The 12,088-nt window shown below is 39.7% G+C and overlaps 1 protein-coding gene across 1 annotated transcript; it reads right to left on the bottom strand.

Moving 5' to 3' along the window:
* Positions 1 to 343: 343 nt before the first annotated feature.
* Positions 344 to 3,561, bottom strand: FANCF (FA complementation group F). Its single transcript, XM_012456478.3, has one exon. It carries the CDS (start codon positions 3,553 to 3,555, stop codon positions 2,431 to 2,433), a length of 1,125 nt encoding a protein of 374 aa, XP_012311901.2. The 5' UTR covers positions 3,556 to 3,561; the 3' UTR covers positions 344 to 2,430.
* Positions 3,562 to 12,088: the final 8,527 nt, after the last annotated feature.

The following is a 12,088-nucleotide window of genomic DNA, read 5'->3' as shown; positions in this document are numbered from 1 at the left end:
GAGAGTCTGGAGATAAAAGATCAGGGTTAAACCTCCTTCTTTATGATACTATGGACCTTTCCTAAGTTTAAGATACTAATTTTAGATATTTTTAAGTTAAATATAAGTTTTGAGAGTAAGAGCATGGGTACAGAATGTAACATCCTAACTGGTAGAAGGGAAAATATTATTAAATAAGAAGGCAAACAAATATTTAGTCAATCAAACAACTGAGAGAGAAATGAAACACACAGAAATCAAAAGAAGTGGAAAGCACAAAATAGAATAGCAGGCCAAAGTCCAATCATATAGTGTTAATATATGACAATGACAATAGACAAAAACAGACTTTAAAGCAGAAAGGCAGTCCTACAAATAAAAGATTCAATTCATTTGGATGACATAACAATTCTATATTTGTTCGTATATCATAAAATTGCTCAAAATACATAAAATGAAAATTAATAAAATTTCCTGGAACAATGTTACAGTGGGAGATTTCAATAGTGCACCCTCATTTGACAGGACAAAGGGAAAAAAAACACAAAATAAATATTTTTATATTCTGTAATTATCAAATATTTTCCTATTTATATAGTCTTCCTCTCACTTTTTCCTCTCCCAGTGCATGCATTGATTCCTAATCTTTACAAGTCATTAATATTATTCAAAATAAGAGAAAGTATATAAAGTTCTAACGCTGGTTTCATTTATTCAAACACTAGGGATATCTACCATATGCTGGACACTGTGCTAGGTTCCTGGAAACAAAATAAGTAACAGATAAGTCTTCTACTTTCATGTTGCTTTTGTTAATATCCTTGGGTATTTTACTTAATTTTTTAGCTTATATTCATAAGAATACAGTCTTGGTGTGAAGATTAAATAAGATTATGTATGTAATGAACATATGGAGAATAAAATAAGGCAATAAAAAGTAGTCAGTATAAAATGGATTTTAAAATGTTATTTCTTAAGTCTACTGTCTATCTTTATAACTTTATTGTAAATCATAGTGTGAGATACAGCTGAAAATATAGGGAAGTAAGTTCACAAACTGTTATTTTCTAAAGCTAAAGCTAATATTAGGACTTGCTAAGGTAGAACTCTTCACTGGGATGTTTATTTAAAAAAGAATTTCATGTAACTGACAGGAGGAATTGTCTTTATTCTTGCGTTAATGACAATGGCCTTCATGGATTAGAACTAGAAAAATAAATCAGACGACAGGGAAAAAGAATTTGCTGGTTTTCACTCAAGAGTATCTAGAAACGTATACTTCTTACCGCTGGAATAATAGTTTACCCCTGGGTTGTACGACAGAATGAGAAATCCTACAAGATTATGTAACTCTTTTTCTACAAGATTATACAACTCTTTTTGCTCTTATTCCATTCCAGAATTAGAAATTAACTTTCTAAATACCTTTTTTTTTTCCCCCTAAAAAATCCTGTTAGCTAACCTGGAAATGGACAAAAATATCTTGATTGCTGGAAAGTTATATCTCCCTAGTAAAAATGAACAGATTGCCCTTAAGTTTGGTTACTGGAAATCTCTGTCAGCTGTGAAACACCCAGGTAAACTAACAAAACTAGGTTCCTACATGTAAAACAAATATCCTAAACTGTTTCCATAGAGCAGCCACCAAGAGAAAAATAAGAAAATTTTACTATTTTAGTCTAAATACTTCATTTAACATATAAGGCAACTGTGGTGCCAAAGTTGTGATTTATTAACCTAGTTAACGGCAGAAGCGGCACTAAAACCTGGATCTTCTAAAGTTTGATTCTTTTACCATCAAGCATTAATATCCAGAGGCATATATTTGTATTTACTATGCTTTAAACATTTGTCTGTGAGTCAATGCTTTAAATGGACATACTATGTGGTGATTCATTTTCAGAGTAAGAATTTGCAGAAAACGGGAAACAAACTTTCTGAATAATACAATTTTAATGCATATTGAGGCTGGTTAACTGGTTAGAATACTAGTTAACAAGGGGAAATCCAGATCGGCCAATAGCTTTTCAAACCAACATTCCTGACACTGCCACACACTGGATGGCTAAAGAGAACTCTTCACTACTGAGGGAGGGAAAGAAAACCTAGAAAAATAAACCATACTGAAAGAAAAAGGTATTTTGTCACTTTAAAGCTTCTTTTCCTTTGAATGGTACATATAATTTCAACATTCTTAGCAATAGGCCTTCTATTAAAAAGCAAACTATTGCTAATTCCATGGCTTTAAGTGGAGTACTTCCAATCACTTCTATCCAGAAAAATCTATGACACTACATGCCAGTTAGTTTGCATATTTATAATTGTTTAATAAACTATTCAAAATTAGCATCTAAAATAATTATAGTTTGGACATACGAAGGCATATATTTGGTGAGAACATTGTAATTTTCATTTTGTAAACTATATATTCAAGTAATAACAGAGCATTGCTTATACAGAACTGAGGTCTGGGGTGAAATCCATAATTTGTCTTTTCCTAAATGCACCACTCCGAAGAGCTAATAAGAGGTCTGTCCAGATGCTAAGACCAGGTACTTCGAAATCTCCATCCTGCGCTTTACAGGTCTCCAGGGAAGTTAGAACTTCATCTTTCAGAGGTGGAGAGGCCTGACAGAGGCTTTGAAACCTATCGTGCAACTCCTCCCAGGGCACATCTTGGGACTCAGTTCCAACCCAAATGCCTTTCTGAAGGTCATAGTGCAAACGCCGACCCCAGTCTGTTAGCAGACCCAGGTAGACAGGAGACAGTGCTGGGTGACGGCTAGTCACTAAAGTCAAAAGTCCGGCTGGGAGGGCGCGACAAAAGGCAGCAAAGACTTCTGAATTCCTCAGAAGCCAGAGGACTAGCGCTTGACTCCCCTCTCCATGAGTTTTGTGGATGCCGGGTTCCAGTTCTTCTTGGGGCCGGGGAGACAAAGGCGGCTGCAATAGCGCCACCGCCATCACCTTCAGGAAGTTGTTCTTAGGCAAGCGCTCCCACAGGTTGCTGAGAAACCTGGTGGGACCCTCCGCTTCGACCTTCCCCACCTCCTGCAGACGCTCCAGCAGCAGCTCTGCCTGGGTCTTCATCAGAGAGTCCTCCTGGAGATTCGGGTTCTCTCTATAGCCGTTAAAACGCAGCAAGTGCACCGCGGATCGGCGGCGGGCGAGGCTGGCTAGGCTCTCTTGGAGCGTCTCCTCACCAGTGTCCGGGACGCCCGGGCCCGGAAAGAGCTGTTGCAGCAGGTGGTGACGAGCGGCATCCCCGAGGGCCCGGTTCTCCAGCAGGCGCAGAGAGAGCAGCACATCACAGCGACCGAGGGCCTGGAAGTTCGCCAATCCCGGAACTGGACCCCGCCCAAAGCCACCCTCTTGCCGCCACTGGTTGTGCAGCCGCCGCTCCAGAGCCGTGCGAATGCGGCCGTGCCGACCAAAGCGCCGGTGGATGTGGCGCAGGTAGCGCGCCCACTGCAGGGCCCGGCGCACAGTGGCTGGGTCCCAGGTGCTGACGTGGGCAGTGCGGGAGACCGCCAGAAGCTCGGAAAAGCGATCCAGGTGCTGCAGTAGGGACTCCATGAGGTGCGGGAAGGCCCTACTTCCGCTTTCAACTTGGAGACGGCGACTCTCTACTCTCTGCGTACTGATTGGGACATCCGTGAAATGATACGCCTTTCTGCAATGCTATTGGTCGAAGTTCATGTCAATATCACAGAGGCTTTTTCCGAATTTCATGACTTTGTGCAACTTAAAAGCCCAGATCCTTTTACTTTCGTTACACAAAGAGGTTCCTAGTGAAGGGAGAGCAGATGTAGGATATCCTAGCGAGAATTCCCGGAACCATATGAGAGATGATGCCAGTCATGAACGTCTCCGTGCTTCCTTTTCGCTTTGGAAATATCCTTAAGTAGAAATTTTCTAACTTTGCCTAAAAGTAGAATCTGTGTTGAGGTTTTTCAAAAGTAACGCCAGAGACATGCTGTGACGTGAGGAAACTCTCTTAAATGAAATTTTAAGATCAATTAGAGAAAAATGTACTAAAAATGTAGACATCCTATTAATGCCAGGCACTATGCTGACCTCTGGGCTTTCACATTGTCCTTCCATTATTAGAACTGAAGCCTAGATTATTTGAAACAAAAAATAAACTTCAACATCAATAATTTATTAAAATTTACAAAGGAACAAAATTTTACTTCACAATTGTACATTTTGTTTTTGTAATTTTTAGGACAAAATAGCTTGACTCTTCTGCCACACAATCAGTTGAAGGAAAGGGCATTTAAGAGCATCGAACAATAATAAATACTTGATTAAATAACAACTATGAGAAGAGAGTAGGGAGGAGAAGAAGGCCCTATGTCACTCATTGATTCATTTAACAAATATTTGTCAACTCCTAGGAGTTACATTGTGTACAAAATGCACAACAATTCTTACTAAAGTTGGTAATACAGTAATTCATTTGAGCTGAATTTCTTTCCAGTCCTTAAGACACAGCCAAAAGTATTCAGAAAAGTGGGGGAACGGTGTTTTGTACTTTAACAAAAAGGGAAAAAGAAATTTAAAAGAGGGAAAGTCATTTTTCATTTATTAAAATAAGCATTCCTACACATTTTAGAAAATAAAGCAGTCGTGTACATGCTGTTAATTCAGATTTATTCATTTATTTATTTATTTTGAGACGGAGTCTCATTCTGTCACGCAGGCTGGAGTGCAGTGGCGCGATCTCGGCTCACTGCAACCTCGGCCTCCTGGGTTCAAGCGATTCTCCTGCCTCAGTTTCCTGAGTAGCTGGAACTACAGGCTCATGCCACCACACACGGCCAATTTTTGAATGTTTAGTAGAGACAGGGTTTCACCGTGTTGCCCAGGCTGGTCTTGAACTCCTGACTCCAAGTGATCTGCCCACTTCGGCCACAAAGTGCTGGGATTACAGGCATGAGCCACCACACCTAGCTATTATTTGATTTTTGTTAGTTACCTCAAACTTTTATTTGGTCCTGAAATCATTATGCTATTTCATCCTAAGGATACCATGAATCTTAAAATTCTTTGTCTTGGCTACTAGAAACTTAGAACCAAATATGCAGCTTGTGTTTAGCAAATGTGCAGGCATCACTGATTCATTTATTTATTTATTCTTATATTGAACACCTATTACGATACATAGTATGAGGTGCTACAGATTTACTAGTAAAATAAATACAGTCCTAGCCTGAGTGGAGAAGTTCATCTCGTACCATTTAAGAGAGATATTATATGAATAACCTCAAATGTGATAGGAGGATAAAATGGAGAATGGTCACTAAGTCTTAGGTGATAGGAAGGCCTCTTTAAGAAACTGATTTTTCAGGCTGGGGACAGTGGTTCACACCTGTAATCCCAGCACTTTGGGAGGCCAAGGCAGGTGGATCACCTGAGGTCAGGAGTTCAAGACCAGCCTGATCAACATGGCAAAACCCTGTCTCTACTAAAAAAAAAAAATTAAAAAAAAAAGATTATATATCTATATTAGCTGGGTGTGGTGGTGCACACCTGTGATCCTAGCTACTCAGGAGGCTAAGGCAGGAGAATAGTTTGAATCCAAGAGGCGGAGGTTATGATGAGCTGAGATCAGGCCACTGCACTCCAGCCTCGGTGATAGTGAAAGACTTTGTCTCAAAAGAAAAAAAGAAAAAAGAAAGAAAAAGAAAAGAAAAAAGAAACTAATTTTTCTGTTGAAAGCTCAAAGCTGAGTTGTTAAGAGGAGTTTTCAAGGCCACAGGAACCCTTAATTTTTTTGCAGGTACCTGAGTTGAAAGTACCAGACCTACTTAAGGAAGTGGAAAAAGTCCAAAAAAAAAGCTTTGATTCAGAATAGGGATGACAGTGTATGGCAAGAATTGTGCAGATTAACTTTAGCTTCATACCTTTCTACTTATCCATTTAAATCTTGATTTTTAAATTCTTACTTGAGTATAGTAATGTATAAACTCCTACATATTTCAGATTAGTCTATTTTTATTAAATAAAATGTCTATGAAGTTTCCCCCTCTAGAAGAAAGAAAAGCCTAGGATTTTAACCTATATTCTTGAGGCAGGGTGGGGAGGAATACAAAAACTTAATTAGAATGCAAAGCAGATTTTATATATTTTGAAAATTTTAAGAATGTTGCTATGAGAGGCTAGATATAAACTGACAGGAAAGTTCTGGGATGACTTTACAGAGGACTGATACTTGATTTAGGCCTTAAAGTGTTTGAACAATCATGGGATAGAAGAAAATCCAAGGGAGAGAAGTAATATAAGGTAAAATACGTGAGAACACAAATGTGTGTACTGTTTGCCATGAATACCAGGACCAATCTCCCACCTCTTGGTTAAGATCCCCAAATTCCTGGGATACAATAAATTGGGAAAGAAAAAGGCCAAATTTCAGCAGATTTTATTTTTATTATTTTATTTTTATTTTTTCTCTTCTTTGGTGACTAGGGCTACCTGACTCTTGGAGCAGAGCCACAAACTTTCTCTACTGAGCCCTACACTGCACCTGTGCCTTTGCTGAAAGAAGCTTCCCACAGTCAGTTTTGGGACTCAAGGCCTGCAGTCTGGATTCTTTGATCTCCAGGGAGCTCCCTTGATGTGGTATAGTCCCACTTCCCCTAGGCGTAGGGATTTCTGAGGGCCAAACTGCTGTGAATCCTGCTGCTGCTCTTCTGGTTCTAGCCACCCAGTGGGGCTGCCATTCTCCAGGATGGTGCTGGGGAATGTCTGGAAGGGATCCGTGATAGGACCTGTCCTCTAATCTCCCAGTAGTGGGTACCAGCAGAAGCCCTGATGGGGGTGGCAGGGGAGTGATATAGATTCTGTGAGATTTCCTTGGTTATAAATAGCCTCAATGTTTCGGTATTCTCAAATGCCAGCTGTAGTAGTAATATTCTGGTCACATGGCTAGACTCAAGACCTCCTGGTTAGCTAGAGTGATGGAGGCAGTGGTGCTAACTGAGGTCATCCAAAAATTTTCTTCCTTAGGGGAGCTGTGTTTTTGTGCCAGCAGATGCCGTAATGGACTGTGTCAGTTATCCGCCAGCCAGGAGGTAGTGCTTGCAACAGTGTCAGCTGCAGTGATAGTGATGGGATTTGTGCTTCTCTTATGTTACCCAAGGTAGGTACTCTGGTGTCTCAGGCAAAGGGCAGGGTCATGGAACTCCCCAAAGTCCCTGCCCTTTGTGTTAAGATACTAGGGTAGATGGAGGTACAAAGCCAGGTGGTGGCTGGATCAGTCAAGTCCCACACTCTGGCCTCCCACATGCCAGCCCAAGCAGCAGCTTCAGTGGAGATCAAAGGACAGTTCTGTGGCCTCTGAGGGAAAGTTCAAGGGAGGAGCACAGCTGCCTTTCTTTGTCCTGCAGAAGAATCCACTTGTCAAGGCACATCTCACTTGCAAGTGTTCCAACTGCAGCAGCTAGCTGGGTTCCAGATAGGCTGTGCTCAGCACTCAAAACTGCCCCAGGCCATAAGCCTTCCCCACCAATATGGGAACTGTGGCTTTCAGGCCACACCCCTCCCTATCTACCTGCAAAGCTGGAGGTGCCAAGGTCCTGTGCCTGTGGCTATAGCACTTCCCTCTTGTCTCAGTTCTTGCCAAAGTAGTTCATCCCTTTTCAAGATTATACTGTGAATCTCCATTGGGAGCTTCTGTCAACCTGTGACTGCTGCCTGAGTTAGCTGGCTGACTTCTGTGAGGTCCCCTGTGAGGTAAGATTTGGGATGGCTTTCCTCTTTCCCCTCCAGAGTCTGGGAGTGCATGCAAAGCATGTCCTGCTGCTGCTCTTTCTCATATACTCCTCACCACTCACTAAATCAGCTCCAGTGGCAGATACGGTTAAGGCCTTTCTCCGTGGCCTGGATTGCCAGGTTTCCCAATGAGAGTATATATCATGGAGGCAGTCTCTCCCCACTCATACTCTGAGGACTCACAGTTTTCCACCTAGCGTATGGATATATCATGGAGGCAGTCTCTCCCAATTCACCCTCCGGGGACTCAGTTTTCCACCTGGCTTAGGGTGTAGGCTGCTGCCCACGGCTTCTTTTTTATTGTCTGTGATTTTGTATTGTTTTTTTTTTTCAGTTTTCCTTTTAAATTCCTGTGTTGCTTCTTGGAGAAAAGTTCACAGCATGAATCTCTACACAGTATTTTGTCTTTCGAAGTGGAAAAGACATGGTAACAATGCCTCAAATCCACCACTCTGGAAAAACAGGAAGTTGTATTAAATTAGGATGTCATTCAAACGATGGGATTTAGGAAACATAAACAACTAAGGATCAGGAAAAGATGTTTTCACAAACAACCTACCTCATGGGCCCTGATAAGGATTAAATGGGGTAACAAAATTTACAAATTTTGAAGCCCAAAGATGCCACAGATATCTCCTTCCCCAAACCAAGAAAATCTCAGAATCACAAAGAAAAGCTGGATTAAGACAGACCTCAAAGAAAACGTGTTTGGAATTATATAACCTTATATATATTACCAACCTTTGTTGTTGTTGTTGTTGTTGTTGTTGTTGTTGTTGTTTTGCCAGTTTCAGTTTTACTTTCTTTTGCTTTCATCTAGATGCACCCAACTAATATAAGCCTTTTGGAATACTGTGTGGTACAAATATTCAGTGAACATCACTGGCTATTATTGTTGTCGTTATTATATAAGCTTCCAAAGTATACATCTTCCCATGTCTTCTTCCTATTCCACCACTTCCAAATATGAAAGGGCAACCACTAACATCTTCATGGGCTATGGTGGAGGAAATGTTATCAAAGACACAACTTGCTGCTGCAGCATGTACTCTTGGTCCTGAGAGGTTTCTAATATAATCTTGTCCAGTGGTGTATTAAGACTTGAAAACTTGAGTTGATTTCATTCTCTACATTGGATCTAATTTTTGTTATTATTATTATAATTATTTGAGACAAAGTCTCACTCTGTTGCCCTGGCTGGAGTGCGGTGGCACTGTCTCGGCTCACTGCAGCCTCCACCTTCCGGGTTCAAGTGATTCTCCTGCCTCAGCCTCTCAAGTAGCTGGGATTACAGGCACCTGCCATCACAGCCGGCTAATTTTTGTATTTTTAGTGAAGACAGGGTTTTACCATATTGGCCAGGCTGGTCTCGAACTCCTGATCTCAAATGATCCTCCCAACTCGCCTCTCAAAGTGCTGGGATTACAGGCATGAGCCACTACACCCTGTTATTATTTTAAGATATGCAAGAAATTATAGGGCATTATGCAACGATGGACCAATGAAAACAAGTTATTCTGATTCTTTTTTTACTCTGAACAATATTATATTCAAGGACATGCACACTCATTATAGCCCTCTACTTGATGAAACAGTATTTCTTTATATGAACAAGTAGAATTGGACTCCACATCTTCAGACAAGGCAGTCATAGAGGGCTTTTTTCTCATCCAGAAATCTGCTTTTTGGGAAATGTTTTGACCTATTGGCAATCACTCTGAGTGCAAATATTATGGGTAGTGATTATACCAATCCCAACTTGACTACCTCAGTCAAGTCGGGGATAAGGGTAGGCCTTTCTATATGCTTTGGTAGCAACTATATAGAGCAAGCTGGAACAATGTTTTTACAGAGATTTCTAATAGAAACTCTTCACCTATATTTGCCATGTTTGTGATATTGCAAACTACCTTCTGGAATAAAAGGGATTGATATTTCTATAGTTTCAATGTCCTCTCCAAAACTCATGTGACATTTAATTGCCAATGTAATAGTATTGGAAGATAAGGCTGTTAACAGGTGATTAAGTCATGAGGGCTTTGTACTCATATGATATCAAGTAAATGGTTAGTTAGCACAGGAGTAGATTTCAGATAAAAGTAAGTATAGATCTATTTCCTCTTTCTTTTTCCCTGTTTCACTATGTGTTGCCTTCTGCCATGTTTTGAAGCAGCAAGAAGTCCCTCACCTTGGACTTCCCAGACTCCAGGACCAAATCTCCTTTCTTTCTAAATTACTAATTTGTGGTATTCTGTTATAGCAGCAGAAAATGGACTGACAAATAGATCTTAGTGGTATTTACTTGTAAAATCACAATTTCGTCATTTCATTGGTTTCCCCTACAAAAGAGGAAAATCGCCAAATGAATTGTAATGGATAGCAGACTTTATGCATGTAAAATCTGATGATTTGGTTTTCAGTTTTGCATCCTATGATATTATAACTATTCCCTGATATTTATTCCCATACTAAATATTTTAAAATATTAAATTTATATTTTCATGGGGAAAACACACTAGGTGTACCTTTCCTACCATTAGAATTATTTTCAGTAGGCCATAATAGACTGTAACTAGACAAAAATTGTTGTGGGTCCTGAGCATTCTACTCAGTGTACAGCAGAAAGGGTTACAAGTGTATGCCTGAGATACTGATCTCTTTTGCCTTTGGGGCATATGATTGAGGTCTGGGAAGTGAGTGTCATTACTGAGACAAAAAGAGATCTGATAATTCATCCTGTGGTCCTTCTTTAGATGTTGATTACCACCTGGACATCTATGCATTAGCTGGAATGGGCATACATCATAATCCATCACAGATCTAGGGCCCATGAAGTTAGTGGAAAATTTTCAGATGTCCAAGAAGGACATAACAGAACCTAGTGAATTCAGAGGAAGGTAGTGGAGGAGGAATTAAAAGATGGGGCCTCCTTACTGGCACAGATCGAAATGACGGCCACAAAACTGTTTTCACAAATTTGAGATACATCTTTTTAGTTGTAGTAGATGTGACTTTAAGTGGCCTTAAAGCCAGCAGCAGAAAGACTGCTGTAACAATGCATGTATATTCTACAAATTAGAGCTTCGTCAACATTTTGAAATATGTGATATTAAAAATTTTGCTTGAATTTTAAATTTATTCGCATCATTATAGTAATGCTTAATATTTTATTGCCTTCATAAGGATAGAAAAGAAGAGCTTTTATTTAAATATAATTTCATTTCTTATAAACTTTGACTTTATAGACATTCACAAAATAATTTTACCTATTTTATCAACAACATATCTAATCAATGGAGATTCTCATGAATATAAAGAGGGCTTGCTTAAAAGTCTTGATCAGGAATTGCAAATGACCGTTTCAAAAATAAAAATCAATATGAAAAAATTGCATTCATGAAGCAAGCTTAATTTCTCTCTTTAAAAAATTGAGAATTTTAAATGTTGGGAATTTTATGTAAATTGAATATTTAATCATCTGTATTCATATTATCATACAAAACAAGTGCAAAAGAAATTTTTTCACCACGTATGTATATATGCCTCTTAAATGCTCTTTGGTTGACTGCCTGTGCTTCAGTCTGAAAAAGGTTAGAAAGTACTGCTCTAACACAGGCATTCTAGTTAGCTAAGAAAAGGGGCAAAAGAAAGGGCATTGTCATTCAAATTACTGTCCTAAGTTTGTGTAAATAGGACTGGGAGAAAGTAAGTTAGCTAGTTAATCTTTATTTGTTCTTCCCTCTTAGCTTCATCTGTTTCTTCCCTTTCTCCCTTTCCTGTGAGTAGAGGAATGAACCGATCTTTACTGATCATTTTCAGCCTTGTTCCCTTGCCCTCCGGCAGCTTTCTTTTGAATTGACTAAGGGGAGACATTAGCAAGCAATCAGGAGGACTGGAGGAGAGAGGTGAAAGGTTTTATTTTCCTGGTCTCTGCTAAGGTACCACGATTCCGGTTCGCTGTTCTAGAAGTCCTGTAAAACATCCCCCACATTGAGGTTACACATATTACTCCTTGCAACCTTAGGGGCCTCCTGATGTTGCTAATTCCTAGCTGTCTTAACACACCTTTTGGATTCCCTTAACCCTACCCGTACTTCCATAAATATACTCTATTAAATTGTCTTCGAAATTCCTGCTGAATATGCTCTTGATTCCTGCCAGAAGCTTGATTGACAGTTGCCTGAACTGTCATCCATTCTTATTATTAATATGTTAGTGAGTCATAATATTGTCAATCAGTGTGTTTTCAAAAAACGGTGAGTAGTCTAATCCAGTAATTCCCAAATACTTGTCATTGCCATACAGTGTTGCCAATCTATGACAAAGTCATCAT

The sequence above is a fragment of the Aotus nancymaae genome, unplaced genomic scaffold (genome assembly GCF_030222135.1).
Source record: "Aotus nancymaae isolate 86718 unplaced genomic scaffold, 86718_ANA_hifiasm-v0.15.2.pri h1tg000059l, whole genome shotgun sequence".
NCBI lineage: Eukaryota > Metazoa > Chordata > Mammalia > Primates > Aotidae > Aotus > Aotus nancymaae.
Note: the sequence above shows the minus strand (reverse complement) of the source record. Positions and strands in the feature narration are given on the sequence as shown.

What these genes read in the sequence shown, in the direction of transcription:
- FANCF (XM_012456478.3), bottom strand. Translation starts at nt 3,555, where the DNA reads ATGGAGTCCCTACTGCAGCACCTGGATCGCTTTTCCGAGCTTCTGGCG.